This window comes from Emydura macquarii, unplaced genomic scaffold, assembly GCF_026122565.2.
Source record: "Emydura macquarii macquarii isolate MOO-44397 ecotype Brisbane River unplaced genomic scaffold, CSIRO-AGI_Emac_v2 contig_3530, whole genome shotgun sequence".
Taxonomy (NCBI): domain Eukaryota; kingdom Metazoa; phylum Chordata; order Testudines; family Chelidae; genus Emydura; species Emydura macquarii.
Window position 1 is genome coordinate 2742152 of NW_027133667.1, and position 16653 is coordinate 2758804.

At 40.3% G+C, this 16653-nt stretch overlaps 1 protein-coding gene across 1 annotated transcript in view; it reads right to left on the reverse strand.

Annotated features, from left to right (window-relative positions):
• Window positions 1-16653, reverse strand: part of TBXAS1 (thromboxane A synthase 1) — a 278530-nt gene that overhangs the window by 144680 nt on the left and 117197 nt on the right. The window contains exon 5 of the mRNA XM_067536094.1: window positions 1618-1714. Within this exon, the coding sequence (XP_067392195.1) occupies window positions 1618-1714 (97 nt within the window). The remainder of the gene's footprint in view (window positions 1-1617; window positions 1715-16653) is intronic.

Here is a 16653-nt window from a genome sequence, read left to right on the forward strand (position 1 = left end):
ACACAGACAGGGCAAAGGACAAATTCTGCCAATGTAGGAGAAGTGGCAATAGGAAGACAGACAGGTGATCTGAGAGTGGAGGGAAATTTAGGATTCAAATGTCATGGATGACTCTAATTAGAATCATAATTAATGTCTTTATGAACCCCCTAAAAATGCTCCTTGATTTCCAAGTAATCAGCAACTGGGAACTGGCTGCATTCTGAAAATGGGATAGAAGCTAATTATTGTCAATTGTCAGGAACCAACACCCACAAACCAATGTCTTGGAGACACCCTAGCATGCCAGCAAAGTGCTAAAGAGCCAATTCCACTTTACTTGGACTTTCTTCAGTGAGGGGAAGTAGGGGAGAAAGGCAGAGAGTTATAAACAAGACATTTACAATTCTTCTGAATGACAGTTTGGAGCTCATGTACACAGCAGAACTGTCCACCGCATTCTTCCAGCACCAAGGGCTGGGGTATAAGAAGGGGAGGAAAATGTCCATAGCCACCCCTCTCCTGCTTCTCTCTCTCTCTGCTCAAAACAACAATGACTTTCAAAGAACTTTAAAAAGCAGGGGAGTGGTCCCAGGCTGGAAAAGGACGCAGCCTGTGAAATGTATTGCAGTTCATGGTGAGACAAACCTTTTGCTTTTAAGCCTATTGCTTTTAAGCCTATTTTTAAGCCTTGGTAAAATTTAAGAATCAGCTTGCAACTTTATCCTTTTATTTCTTTTGTAACCAATCCTGATTTATATAATCTATACTTGTAATCACTTAAAAATCTATCTTCCTCTAGTTAATAAACTGGTTGTATTGTTTTACCTAAATCAATGTGTTTTGGCTGAAGTGCTTGGGAATCTCTACTTAGGTCAACAAGCCTGGTGCATATTCATTACCCATTATTGGAATGATGAACTATCTATGGGCTTATACTGATCAGGACGGTCCTGAACATCATAAGATGCACATTTCTGGGGAGCCAGGCTGGAGCTGAGGGACATGCGAGTGTCGCCCTCTATGTAATTCATGGATGGCTGGCCATAGCATTTATCTTTTCAGCTGGGAATGATATTACATGCTGGAAGCTGTGTGTAAGCAGAACCTGGAGGAGTTTGCTGTTCATCAGCAAAGCAGTGTAAAAAGCATCCCTGGGCTGGAGAGCTAGGGGGACACAGCAGTTCAGGTTGCACCCTGGGGAATGTCATAATAGAATTATTCCCATTTTACAAATGGGAACTGAGACACAAAGAGATTAAGTGACTGGACACAAAAAGTCAGTGGCAGAGTAGAAACTGAAACAGCTCTCCTGATTCTCAGTCCAGTGCCTTTTCCAACAAACTATCATTTCTCTCTAGCAGCCTCTCTCCAACCTCTCAAAGTGTCCTGAAAAATAGTGAAGTCATTTAGCTGACGTATACTGTCAGATGTGCATTCCTTTAGTTTTATTCAGCAGTTCATCCATTCCTCTCTCTGAAGCTGGTTTTCCTGCAACACTAAGAGCCATATTTGAAACTTCTTTTGCAGCAAAAACCCATCAAAATCCACATGAGCTTCAGCCTGCCTGAGGACTGCAGGATGTGGCCTCCAAGTGTTGAATTTACAGTACGCAGAGAGTCTTTCTACCAAACTTACCATTCTGTTGGTGAAGTTGCTGAAGTCCTTCACTAAGATATGTTTGATCATCTCTGGCTCAGACACCAACACGTACATTCGGCGACCAATGTAGTATCTACAAAGGAAGTGGAGAACTATTTTAGCAGCTATAGCCAGCAGGAGAACGGCCACCTTCCCTAAGATGCCTCTGTTAGCTGAAATATGTTTTTTGTAAATATCAGATTTCCATTTTCTTTGGCAGGTCAGTATCTCGCCACCTCTCTCAAAAATTTTAAAAAATTAAGCTGTCAAGTCCATTGGTATTTAAAGGAACCAATTAAAAACCTTTTATCCACTGTCACCACTGATTAAAACACTTGCTGAGTACTAATTAAAGAACCAGTTACTTAGCTCCTTACTCACAGCTGCCTGATACATATTCTACTCGATGCATCATAACATAACACAATATGTTATCACTAAAGACCAACCACAGGAGAATGGGAACAAAACACTGATTTTAAAAAAAGGAAAAAAAAAGAACACACACCAGCCAAACAAGAAACAATCATTAGAACCGTTATCCAATAGTTACAATTATGCTTAAATTCAATGCTTTTCCAATTAGTCTGTATCTGCACGGAACATTTCCACCCTGAGCATTTTCAGAAATTCCTCCCCTGTTGATTGGGCAATGGTGCAGTGCCAGTGCTGCTAACAACACTGCTGGTACAGAGCAGCCAAGAGGTGTTTGTCATAGTGATTATAGTGATAAAAACAAGTGACAGATGAGGGCAGGACAGTATTGCCTCGAAGTAAGAATAAGACCTCACAGTCTTCTTTTTACTCGATAGCTTTGGTGAGGGAGCTAGTGGTATCTGAATCTAATCCAATGGCTCTGCTGGCTTATCAGATACAGAATTGAGATATTCTTTATCTGCTTCAGATGTAGAAAAAAATATATAGGACTGTTTCTACATCAGTTGCCTCAGTCTGACCGGATATCCAGAATAAGTGTTTGTTAACACTCATACTTTTCTTCTGAGCTCGGGCATTTGCATTCACAAAGAACGCTTGTGGCCTAACATGGTACAGTGTTTCTGATAAAACTTCAGCCAGGAGTACTGAAAATCTCACAATGCAAACCAGATCTCGCCATGTTAAAAGCCTGGGCCTGAAAGGTACAAACAAGTATCTGAATTCTTATCCACAATGAAATGATGAACTCCCCCAATTCTGCCCACCACTAGTTTGAAGTCTCTGCAAAGATACCACAGAGCAAATGGCCTCATTCCTTCCTCAACATGATTTTCTCCAGGAAAAGAGGTACGGCATATTGGCAGGGCAGTAGGGGTAGCTGGCAATTGTATTGCCTGTACTGTTTAGTGGAGAGAGGACCTTGGTCCCTAAAGATGCCATTCTAGCATTTTTCAGAGAGACCAAATTTACTTTAACACACAACAAACCTGACTCATATGTTTATTTGATCCTAACGTACCCGTACTAGAAACAGATGCTTGTGATACAGTCCTTGTTTCTGGGGCAGTACTCTTGCATTGACTCATAATTTGAAATCACAGCTGTCATTAGCATCTGGCAATGAAGTTATTGCATGTAATGATGAATCCAGTTACAGAGAAGGGAGGGGCATAGGAGGAAATGGCTGGAGAAAATCCACTAATGTACCCAAGGATTAAAAATACTAAAAGGCTAAAATTGCTTTTATGCAAAGTTCAGAGCTGCCTTTGTGCTCTCGACCTGCTTTTAAGAAACAAGGCAGGTTGTAAGGCAGGGTCAGTGTATCATTGTTTTCTTTCACCCCAAAACATAACCGCTCCCCTGCTGGCTCCTTACTGTTTCCTCAATCTCTATGTTTATCAGTATGTTCTTCCTAACTTTTTCTTGGAACTAAATAAGTGGGAATATGGGAAAGCACTTTGGACTATTCCATTCCAATTTAGTCACAATAATAATCTGCTCATTCTCATCATCTATGTTGAAAAGAAAAGAAAAGAAAAAAGACCTGAAGGTGAAAAGATTTTTCCTGCTTGGCAGACATGGATCCTGATCCTGCAAAAGCACAGGCGCATGCTTAACTTTAAGGATGTAAGTTATAATCAAGCATGTGTATACATCTCTACAGGATCAGACCTTTGTTTTCAAAACCAAGAGGATATTTCCCTACCTGTATTTGTTCTTAAGTTAAAAAACTTCCAAAGAATAATCCATTATTTCCAAATAAACAGATTTACCTCTGCCATATAGCTTTATATTCATCTAGTCTTATTATATAGAGATCGTTATATTAAGTTTGTTATTGGAAAAAACGCATATTCTTGTCATATTTTACTAAATAACAGTTTGAGGGAAAACAAACTCATGGATTAATGGATAATTGAGGATAGTCCCTTTTATTAAATTTCTCCAGGTAAACCTTACTTTTGCGTGGTATTTCTATTTATTTGCCACATTCATCTTTTCATAATCTCATCTGTTTAAATGGGAGCCTCCCAGTTTAAGTAACTCCCCCCCGACACATATTTTTAGGCCAGCAATTTAAAGATAAAGATCTATTACTTGTCATGGTAGAGAGGCCAAGTGTCCTAATTCATGATAGCTTGTGACACGATTGTGCTTCCCCCACTGAAGAAATGGTATTGTTGCTATAGGAAGAGCAGGGATGTGAGATACATGGTCCTCTGAGGAGTATTACTGTAAGAAGTTATCCAACAGCTGTTCAACAGAGAACACAGACTTACTTACAAGAGTTACAGAGAAGCCAGGCTACCTTTCAATGTGTCTCTCAGACTGCATGCAGTTCAAGGGAAGTGAAACAATGATATATTAAGCTAAGAAGTTAATCGGTATCCAGAGCATTTTCATAACTAAAGAGGTTACACAGACACATGCAAACACAAAAACTCATTTAAGACTTTTACTTCTTGCTGCAGTTTGGTCTGGAAGAATGACTGAACAAACACACTGCAGTTAACGCAGTAAAGGGATTATTTTGCCTCTCAGTTCAACTCAGGATGGTCGTGACTAGCCAGTTTACAACCAATAATTTATTCAGCAAACTGAGCTCCTCTTTTCTCTTCGGGAATTATCTGCAAACAGGTTGGAAGGTATTTTTACCATTTTGCTTGCAACTCCTCCTGTTTACTTCCTTACTGTTTAGTGTGAAGGCCTAAGGTGTCTCACAGGCTGTCCTCTAGCCACCATAGTGTGGTAGTGAAGCAGGCTTCAGTGAGGGGTGCTACAGATATGGCAGCAGAGGGGCATCAAGCCCAGCACAGAAGCAATTGAGTCAAGTTTTGAACCAAGGTAGGGATGGTGAATTTAAGGGTGTGGGTAGAAGACGGAAAGCCACACGGAGAGAGGATTGGTGGGGGGGAGAGAGGTAGCAAGGAAGGCAGAGGAGGAAATCGCTATCCCTGACCTATCCCATGCTTAGGTGAGACACACTTCTGTAAATGCTAAGTATTATCATTAATAATATATAACACCTTCCATAAGAGACATCTTGTGGATTCAAAGTACTTTACAAAGATCTGTATCATGATTCTCAGTTTACAGAAGGGTAAACGGAGGCACAGAGCAATTAAAGTACATGCTCCAGGTCACCCAGTGAGCAGGGTGGATTGATTTAAATCACCAAGAAAAACATTGATTTAAATCAAGTTTCCCACAGATACTTCTTCAAATTTTCTTAAACAATGGTGCAAATCTGATCACTAAAACATGTTCATTTACAACTCCGTACAGCATTTTACAACATCTAGGAGGGTATACTTTGTGTAATTTTTAGATAACTTTAATTTTATTAATTTAGGAAATAGTACATAATACTCATTACCTGTGTCAAGCTGCAGATGCAGCAGCAGTAGTACGTTGGGAATGGTAAGAACTAAATCACGCACACAAACACAATGGCACTTATATTTTATTAAACTAAATTTTAAATGTTACATAAATGTTTCACATTTGCAATTGCAGCAGTCTCCTGAGTTGCCGGCTGGTGGCTGTCCTTAAATTCTTTTTTTTAATTTTCGAATTTTATTAACTCTAACAGACAAGTCATCAGAACACTAAACATACACTGTCCTTAAAACTTCTACAAACTAGCTCTCATCTTCCCCACTCCCACTGTCATTTTATTCATAGACTCAATTCCCAGTTGATTTCTTAGCTTTAAGTGAATAATACCAAACGATGAAAATATTCTCCCTGTGCCTGCAGAGGAAGTTACTGCTATGAAAAGTTGGCTTAGCAACTGAAGGAACTCTGTTTCAAGGTGCCTGGTTAATGATTTCCTCCAATTCAGGGGAGTGACTTTGTTCAAAAAATCATCAGTAAACATGTACTGTTTAAATGGTTCCGCTCCTGAAATTTATTATGACCTGAGGAGTGATTTTGAGATGCCCATGCCATGGCAGCAGCATCTTCAGAAGCTAAGCATCTACCTTTATATCTGGGGTCGAGAACGTTCACAAGAAAATGAAGTGGAGTCAATGCTTGATCCATTCGCTTCTTTATTGCCTGCAGTTTAACTTTCTGGTGAGGTATTTCTTTCTTCAATGTCTCTTGAAGTGCCCTCCAAATTTCAACAGCATCAGCAATGCAGCAACAATTTCTCTGAAGTTTAAGGCTATGGATATAGGCTTCAGTATACTGAGCCATAGCCTCTATATTCCTCTTTAATCCAATGTTAGATTCTTTGGATGAGATACTTCCATCTATTTTATCACAGTTTTCTTCACAAAGTTTTAGGAGAATAGGCCAGTTCTTAATAAATTCTTTGCACATGTGACTTTAGTCTGCTGAGAAACAGAAATTGAAAGCCCAGAACTTTCAAGAAGCAAGAGCTGGTAGTTAGGCTGGACAGACTAGAACCATCAATTCATTTTTATGAGACTATAAGTGTAGGTTTAGCATGTTTGTGATGAGGTTTAATTGTAACTGTTATTTTTTAAACGAGAGAGAAATGTATTTTATTGATGATTTTTTTAAAAAAATCCAAAAAATATCAGATTTAAATTTTAAAAAATCCAATTTTTTTTTATTTAAAACAAGAAAACAAAACATTGATTTTTATCCATCCTGCCAGTGAGTCAGTGTCAGAGTGGGAAACAGGGTCCAGGCCCTCTGATTGCCAGTCCCGCACTCTAGCCATTAGACCAATGCTGCCTACAGGGGAACAGATGAGCCCTCCCTCTCGCCTTTTACTCCCCCACCCAGGAGGAGCTCCTCCTCCACAAGCTGCCAAAACCCTCGCTATGCCTAGCCTACCTCCACCTCTCCTGCACTGTCAAGAAAGTTGCCAGTTACTGAGGTAAAAAAATCTGGCAATCCCATGTTCAGTAGCCTATGTGTAACAAGTTGGTGATATCAGTCCAACTCCTTGCAAACAGTATGTACATCATTAAAACCACCATCCCATTGGCCTTCCCTTTGAGGGAAGTCTCAGAATAGACAGTAAAGATTGAATGAGCCTGGAACAGAGACTGGGCCACCTTTTCACTGGAGGAGGGCCCTATGAATCAGAGTTGATGAAGGGAACGGGGTGGGATAAATTTTTAACCACTCCTCTCTGTGCTATACTTGTTCTATGGATAAACTTCTGTTTCCAGGGCTGTCCATCTAGTACCTTTCCTCAGCAGGGAAGGGCTCATCATGGAGCACCATTATGATCATCAGCCAGATGGGTGTCCCTTCTGAACCAGCTTGCCATGCCATCACCTCTTCCCTGCATGTGCTGACTTCACAGTGATCCCAGCATCTGCTGGGAACTGATTTTAGAACCCAAATTTGGATTGTCACACTCCATCATGGCACACTCAACTGACCTTAAAGCCTCGGTCTTAGTGCACACTGGAGGACAAATTCCGATCACACCTATTGCCATCAGTACTGCACCCAAAATGACATAGACGGTGACCATTCTAGGTCTACTGGACTGTCTCTTATCGTCACTAGCAGCATCATATTAGCTAATAGCTCCTAAGCCATTAGACAGCACGCACTCTCTTAGCAAGATGGCCACCGTTGCCTCACTTCAAGTGGGATGTGTGCACGATACATCATGGCTATAGGGGCACTTTTTGCACAACGTCTGTGTGGGAACACCTGCACTCCAATCACCCTGATTATAGCTGGGTCATCAACTCCCAGAAGGCTTTGATCTCTCTGTTATCAGTTCTATGCATTTCAGATGCATTACATTCCTCATTAAAAAAAATGCTGCTGGGTGATAAACAAGGCTCTGTTTTTCAGGATGTAGTGTAGTAAAGCAGACGCAGATTATCTGGAAAGCCAAACTAAACAAGAAAATATTCTCTCTCGCCTTCCCCAGGGGAGAACAAAGAACACAGTGAGGAGAACAAATAGAAAGATGAGAGGAAGTAAGCAAGCATGCAGAAGGAATGTATTTTCTTAACAGCTATTTCTCAAAGAGAGGAAACAGCTCTACTATTTTTAAAGATGGTCATTCACAGCAGATGGAGAAATATGGGAAAGAAAAGTATGTTTACTCACACTCCCTAGGTTGGGGGGGGTGAGGCTGCCCCATCCGAGCCGGAGCCGGGCTACCGGGCTGGAGCGGCGGGAAATGCAAGGTGCCAGCACGGGCTGGTCCTTCATGGAGAGCGGGGTGTGCAGGAGGCCAAAGGGCAGCTGCTCCCACTTCCACTCCTATGCCCCCCACCCATGCGGGCGTTGTGAAGGCCTGGCCTGCCCCCCCATCCGAGTTGGTGCCGGGCTGGAGTGGCAGGTAAGTGTATGTGTGGGAGGGGAAGGGTGCACAGTGTAGATGTAGCCTTAAAGAAAATGCCTTACTAAAGAACAGGTGAACAACTTACTGAATAAGGCATCAACAGCACTGGCTAGCATCAAGTGCAGGGAAAGGAAACTTAAAACATAGTTCTGCAAATGCACCCAGATCTTGGCCTACACACTAGCTTTGTCTTTCTCTTTCCTCTTCCCCCCTGTATTCCCTCCCCCAGCAGTCCAGTTACACAAAGATCTTTAGGCCCCAAGAAGAAATCCAAGCTGCTATGTCAGGTTATAAGAGGAGACACGGCCACCATGACTTCTATAAAAGATTAAATTCATAAACTCCTTTTTCACAAGCTGCATTTCTTTTAACAAAGGGGTTTAAGTCCCTCCCAAAGAACCTTATACATTTCACTTCTCACTATTTTAAATGTCACATGATGAGACATATGCACTGTTGTTGTACCTATATCGGTCCCAGGATATTAGCAAGACAAGGTGGGAGAGGTAATATCTTTTATTGGACCAACTTCTGTAGGTAAGATACAAGCTTTTGAGCTACAAAGAGCTCTTCTCCAGGTCTGTGAAAAGTACCAGCAGTATTACGGCTAAATACAAGATCAAACAGACAGTTAAGCATCAGTAGTCAGCATATATTCCAAGGGATCATTCATGGTGAAGTGACGTCTTAACACCCCATAGTCATAGAACAAAAAGGGGGGTTAGTGGGTTACAGATTGTAGCCATAAATCCAGTGTGTCTGTCCATGATTTTTAGTGTCTAGCAAAGTTGTGAATTTAAGCCCCTGGGCTCATCTTTTGAAAGTGTTGTGCAGGTTTCTTCTGAGGATGAGGACAGAAGTCAGATATAGAGTGATTGCTTTGTGGAAAAAAAATGTTCACCCACAGATGATAGGGTGTTTTTGTCTTTCATCCTTTTCCTGGGTGAGTTCATTCAAGAGTGTAATGATTGTTTGGTTTCAGCCACATAATTGTTATTGGGGCATTTACTGTACTGGATGAGGTACACTACATGTTGTGATAGGCATGTGTAGGACCCATGGATCTTGAAAGGTGCATTGATCATTGTAGCAGTGGAGGTATGTCTGCAGGTTGTGCATTTGTTGTTCTGGCAGGGGCTGGTGCCACTTTGAGTTGGCATGGTCTGGTCTGTGAGGAGCTTTCTTCTGGTGATGAGCTTGAAGAGGTTGGGGGTTGTTTGAAGGCCAGCAGAGGGGGGCAGGGTCAGGAAAGATTTCTTTCAGGATGGTGTCCCAATGGAGTATGGGGTGCAGTTGTTCGATGACACCTCATATGGATTCCAATGTGGGGTGGTGAGTGACAAATAGGAGTGTGCATTCAGAGGGACGTTTGTTTCTGTATTGAAGTAAGTTCTCGCAGGATATCTGGGTGGCCCATTCCATGATGTTATCTACTTCTCTGGTGGAGCGTCCTCATCTGGTGAAGGCAGTTTTGAGTGTGTTAAGGTGTGTCTCCTGGACTTTCTCCTCACAGATATTCTGTGGTACCTGAGTGCCTGGCTGTAGATAACAGATGTCCAGAGGATGAAAATATCATCAATGTATCTCAGGTATATCATTGGTTTCATGTTGCATTTGTCCAGAAATTCTTCTTCAATGTGACCCATTAAGAGGTTGGCATAGTGGGGAGCCATCCTAGTATCCATGGTTGTTCCTGTGGTTTGGACAACTTTTGTTGTTGAATTATTATAGATATGAATGTGTGACACTCTTAATACTTTCCCCAACCAGAAGAAGAGCTCCATGTAGCTTGAAAGCTTGTCTCTCTCACCAACAAAAGTTGGTCCAATAAAAGATAATATCTCACCCACCTTGTCTCATGTAATGAGATGCACTCTCACACATGCTTTGGGAACCTGTACATATTTCTAGACACTCATCTATTTGTCCATGTACTCCAGATTAAAAATGTTCTCTTCTGCCATTCAAAGAACATCTGTGCCATTTCAAACTTTCATCTTGCCAGTCGAAAATAAGGCGCTTTAAAAAAATATTGAAAAGGAAGAAAGTTCTGGAGTTACTTAGATTCTGCCCACTGTTAAAGAATAACTCCTCTTAAAGTAGCACCAGTCTTGTCAGGTCCCAGTATAGGATTCTTGTGCTTTATCAGTAAGATTTCTATGGGTACCAGTAAGGAGAGGGAAGAGGCATGATGGGAGTATTCCATGGGGGAGGGCATTCTCGTGCCCTTCAGGGATTATATGCCAGAGGTGTAAATTAGAGCTACTTCCACACAGCTCTATGGTGGGCTGGGTTTTAGCAGCTCAGGATAGAGGCCACACCTACTTCCTGGTGCCCCTCCTCCAATGTACAATGTATTCAAGAACGTGCTGCAACAAACTGGAGAACTGGACCCTCAATGACTATCTTAACTCATTTGTAAAACGAGGTTAACACCAGACTTGTGAGGATTAATTTAGTTAATGGATGCAAAGTGCAATGGAGAGGAAAAGTACTGTAATGACTGCATATAATTGTATTATATGATGGATATTTGGTAGCCTATGCAAAATTAGTTGCAGCGTTAGGCCAAGTGGAGAGAAGCTCTATACATCACATAAATGCCACCAAAATTGGCACCATAGTTATCAGACTCAGGAGAGAAACTCAAAAGTGAATGGACATGGAGGCTGGATTATTTCTCTCCCAGCTGCAGAGGTGGGTCAACATGATGTAAGGAAGCATGCAGTGCTGAGCTGAACTTATTCTGCAGTTGGAGGACTTCAATTTCCCAGGATGGTTTTGGATTATTTTTATACTGTTTTATGGGCTAAAAGTGATTATCACTGCTACATCCCTGTGTGTGTGTGATATCACTATTGTATATTAGCTGTATCAGTATTCCATGTCATTAATGCAAAATAAAAGCTGTTCATAGGATTGTGCTTTTATATTATATGACTGAAAATGAATAGCAATATGATTCTAATAAGATTCTTCTCCTGCTTTGGAGTACACTGCTTCTGCTGGGTAAAACTGGAAATGCTTGTAGTACTTTAACTTGGCAAGATTGGCAGAAAAGAATTTCTAAAAATTTTACATCATGTTTTCCACCAAACTTGGTTGTATTCATCTGTGTTTTATTACTCCTGCTTGGACTGCAACATTTCCACTGAGTTGGGATTAAGTTTGTTTTGTCTGCACTTGTTAAACAGTATGTCTGACTGACCCATGAGATGATGTGGCAGATGTTTCCCTGTGTGTTTCGGCACATTTCTGTGAGCAGCTTTTCTGTGAATTTGTGAGACAGAGTGTGTGAACGGCCTCATTCAAGTCTGGCCATCTTGCACATAGTCTAAACTCGAAATATTCCATTGACATTTGTTAGGGAAGAATAAAATATTAGGTGACTATTTCAAGATATATTGGAAGAAAGACACAGCAGAGAGATTTCAAGAGACCACTTGATCTGTCTACTTTGGGTTTCTTCAAATTTGTTTCATTGCCATTCAGACTGTGTCCATTTGTCTGGATTTGGATGAGTGTTTTTGATATTTGACAGCATTATCTATTGTTATCAGTGAAGTTAAGAAAGGTGCAAGATGGCTGTGGGAGATCACATAATAACGTTATCCAGGAGAAACAGAGGCAGCTTTTTTTTTTTTTCTTGTTAAAGGGGGGGAAAAGATCCGCTTAGGGTGTATCATTATTACTGGTCTGAAGCTATGAACAGCTGGACTTGAAAGACAAGTAGGCAATTTCAGCGGGAAAACAAAAAGCAAAACAGATTACAGTGACAGGGCTATAACCATTTAATATGGGATAAATGGAAGCAAGCAATGTAACAACCACTAAAAGAGAATGGTTAATAATAACGGGATGCCAAAGAGCGAAAAGGGTGGATGCACACAAAGCAGAGGTGTTCTGCATGTTCTCTATTCTAGAGCATTCTGTTAGAATAGGTCAGAATGAAAAGCATTAGAGTTAGCAATACTACTGCATGCTCCAGAATGCATGAGAGTGACATGAGACTGTGTGCATGCATTCAAGCTAGAGGGGAAGGTTAGAGGGTAAAAGTAGATAATATATAGTCTGAAGTTATTCTGGGGCAAAAGTGAAGATTACAAATGCCAGGTCAGTATTACTAGAACTGCCAGAAAGGAAAATCTAATGTTTGCAACCATGTGGGGAAAATGATACTGGGAAAAGTTCAGAAGTTTAAAATAGCAGTAGGTAATGCTCTAGCATGGAAATAGATACCAAACATATACAAACAGGTGGAATATAATAAAACCATGAGTATAATAAACAGTTACATTCCCACCATTAAAATAAAATAACACTTCATAAAAGCAAACACACTTCAAGATGTCAGATTATATTGGAATGCTCATGTAACTTTTGCATTCTGCCTCACAGTGCATTTTAGCCCACTAGAACTGCACATCTGGTCATTTGTTATTGTTTTACCAGGACAAAATACCAAGGGAAAATAAAGGCTACCAGTGAGTCATTTGATTTCTATAACTATTATACACAATCACATGCGCCACTGCATATATCATGGCCAAGCCTTCCAAAAGTGACTAGTGATTTTGAGTGCCTCAGTTTTTGGGTGCTTAATTTGAGATATCTTAAAGTGGCCCTTTGAAAATCAGGACCCCTTTAAAGTATTTCAAAATAGGCATCCAAAAATGAAGTATTCAAAAATCACTATTTTTAAAAAAAATCTTGGCCTAGATCTTTCTTTGATTGCTTTGTGGTGCAACGTTTTTATTTTTAATATATCTGGGAGCAACAGACACATATTTTCCTTTCATTCTACCCCTTTCTAGTTGTGCATTTATATTAACTCCAAACAATTAGACTGTTTACAGTACAGCGCAAACCATCATGAATTTTATACACAGATGTTTTGCTTGCCTTTCCTTATGCTATATTCATGTATCATTGTGCACTTCAGAACTACTTTGTTCTATTTTTCATTATTAGACTATTTTAATCATTAGAAACATAACAATAATACATAGGATGTAACCACGTTATTTGTTATTTCAGTGGAGTAAACATGTAAGGCTGAAGTCAATAACCCAAATTGTGTTTACATACCAAAGAAAACAGACATACCCTGTTTTGTTAAATAAAAAATATGACTCCATCCTGATTATTCTGAAGATATTTAGAGATAAGCAGCTGAAAATAGAGTCTTATAACAGACAGCCTTTACTATATGCCACACTTCTAGCTCCACCTATAATATATAGATCTAGGGCGCAAGCATGTAAAGCGTCACTCAACTGAGTTACTCTATTCAGGTGAGTAAAGGGTTTGCAGGATTATTCCCCATTGTATCCTGTCTAGATGGAATCCTAGTCACACTGAAGTCAATGAGAGTTTTGCCATTAACTTCAATGGAATCAGGATTCACCCCCATGCAGCTCTACTGAGATATAAGAGGAACAACAGAGAGGCTTTTTTTTTATTTTTTGCCTTAGATTATCCATTCCCTTTAGATTTGTTCTTCTAATTAGATTCCTGCAATTCCCAACCCCTCTGTCCTCAATGTTACAATGCTATTAGGGCTCACTTTCTTTTTCTCAACTGTAATAAATTTATATCAGGTTAGAAAAAGCATAGCAAGCACATACTCTGTTCCTGGGAACAATCTGGATCCCACAGGATACCAAATGAGTCACAGGGAAAAATGCAGTTTCTAAAAACCCTTAATCGCTGTTATATGGTATATTTTCCCTATATTTATATTACACACAAACACACACCCATACACAATCATTTACTTTTGTTACCGCATTATTAAACATGCACCAAACCAAAAAAGAGTCATATCCTAATAGTTTAGATAATCATTCATCATGAAACTATTAGCAGAACTCTTTATAATGAAAATGTCAGATAAATACATATTTAAATTATCTAGAGAACTGGCTAATATTCAATCATGCAGGTATATTAGGAAAGTTGGGCTAAAATACAGACCCAGAAGAAAAAACATTTCTATTTCACAGAAATTGTAAAAGCAAAAAATAATATTTTTAATAATAAAAAGCTGCAGTATGTGGTTCCAGGACATTGTATTGAATCAGTTCAATCTGTGCTGTGCTCGATTTTAAAAGCCTTGTATAAAAGAAAACAAACAAAAATACACAACTATGAAGGTGTCTCCCCAATGCATCAGACAGGAGACAAAGGAAACTGAAATTCAGCTGTTTGTGTCTGATAGAAGAGAATGAAAAGATTGCAAGATTATGTATGGGAGGTCACATCCTCACTAATAACAATGGGTAAATCTTTGACAAAAAGCATGACAGAAACAAAAACAGAAACAATAGATGTAAGCTAACAATGGCACAATGAAACAATGACTGCCAGGAATGTCTGGTTTTACTAATGCAAAATAGTTGAGTCACTAGTTTCATAATATGATGGACTATGTGCTAATCTAGAAATGAGAACTGATTGGTAACTGAAAACCAAAACTCAATCTGCAAGGATTTGGTTAGATATGGGAGTGACTGGCTACAAATAGGCGGCCAGATCCTCAACCAATCTAAATTAGCATAGCTTCCCTGAAATCAGTGGACATCCTCAAGTGATCTAAACTGGGGTGTTTGCCCCAGTAATTTTATGTACTGTCACAAGAAAGCCTAAATTAGGTTTGGAAAAGTCATGTTAGAAGGAGCACTGCTGAGAATGGCCTACTTTTTCCTAGAGCAGGGGTGTCAAACATTTGGCCCATGGGCCAGATACGGCCTGCCAACCTTTTTGGTCTGGCCCCAGCGGCAGCGCAAGTCACCAACAGGGGGTGGCGCGCACAAGATCTGTGTACTCTGGTGGCAGCGCGTGGAGCGCTGTGTGCACGAGACACAGCGCTCGGTAAGCGGCTGCTAGATATTTAAACCTGTTTAACATTTTACTCACTGTTCTATAAATCTGTTTGATGCCTTCACAAGATTAAAAACAAACAATCCCAGTGGGGAAGGTGAAGTTGATAAAGATAGGGGAGAGAAAAAGAGAGATCTTTGAAATTCCAAAAAAGGAACAAATAACTTGCTTTAATTGGTCATTTATATACCTATAGGTCCTGAAAAATAGGACCTGCTTCCTGATTTCCCTAGTAAAACGAGTGACCTCACACATACTGTAAACAAACGTTCACTTTAATGGTTCTTCAAATTCCTATTCTAATTTCTTTTCTTCAGAAGAGTTGTGTTATTGCTCGTTCTTGGCAGAAATGCCAAGTAGTAAATTAGGTTTGATTATATATAATGAAATTTGTCAAACTTTATTACAATACAGTAATACAGTACAATATAATACAATAATTTTAATTTAAAAAATTTCAATTTATGGTATGTATGGCCCACTTGAAGAACATTTAATTCAAATCTAGCCCGCCATAGGAAATGAGTTTGACACCCCTGTCCTAGAGGGTATTGCTTAGGTGCAATTCTTTATGTGACCACATGCTCTTTAGGGTCTCAGACAAACTACATGGCAGGCTGGAGTAGAGTGACAGAGTTTGAGGCAGCTTCCCACACCTGCTCTTGGACAAGGGTTCCCTGCAACAGTCTTAGTAGGTTCCTCAGATCCCTCCCAGGCAGGCCAGCCTGAGCAACAGTCCTTTCATAAATAAGCAAAGAAAAAGTCCCAAAACAAACTCAGCAGTCCTGAGCCAGGCCTAGCTTCCTCTGGTGGGGCTCTGGCTCTCTGCAGAGATACTAGGCTAGTCTTTTCACTCAAGGAGCAAAAGGATAGGAGATCTGTTCTCCTCTGTGGTCAGCCAGCAACTGCACATTCCTCCCCTTTTAACCAGCTTGAGCGAGCTCACAGCAGCTTATTAACCCTTGCTGGCTCAGTGTGGGGTTGATCTACCCCATGACACCTCATATAATTTATAACTGAATGCTTCATTGCCCTATTTTCTTTGCAATCTATATAATAGGATTCCACAATTGTTACCTCTCTCTGTGTGTCACTCCAAGCCACAAAACAATATAACCAGCACAACCCAATAACCCCAAACATAGTCCCTCATCTCTGCACACCCCCTTCATTTGCCACCCACACAAATCAACACAAAAATCCCTCAGTACAACTCACACACACTTGCCTGCCCCCTCCCATACTTGCCATAAAATGATAACAGGAACAGCAAAACTTATCTTATAATAAATATTACATACCTACCCTCAGTCCTTGGTCTCAGAGTATGGTAAAGTCCACTTATTCTCCCTCTTCAGTGGTTGTGTGCCCCCTCTCCCCCCCCCCCCCCACACACACACGTTGGTTTGACATGATTTGTT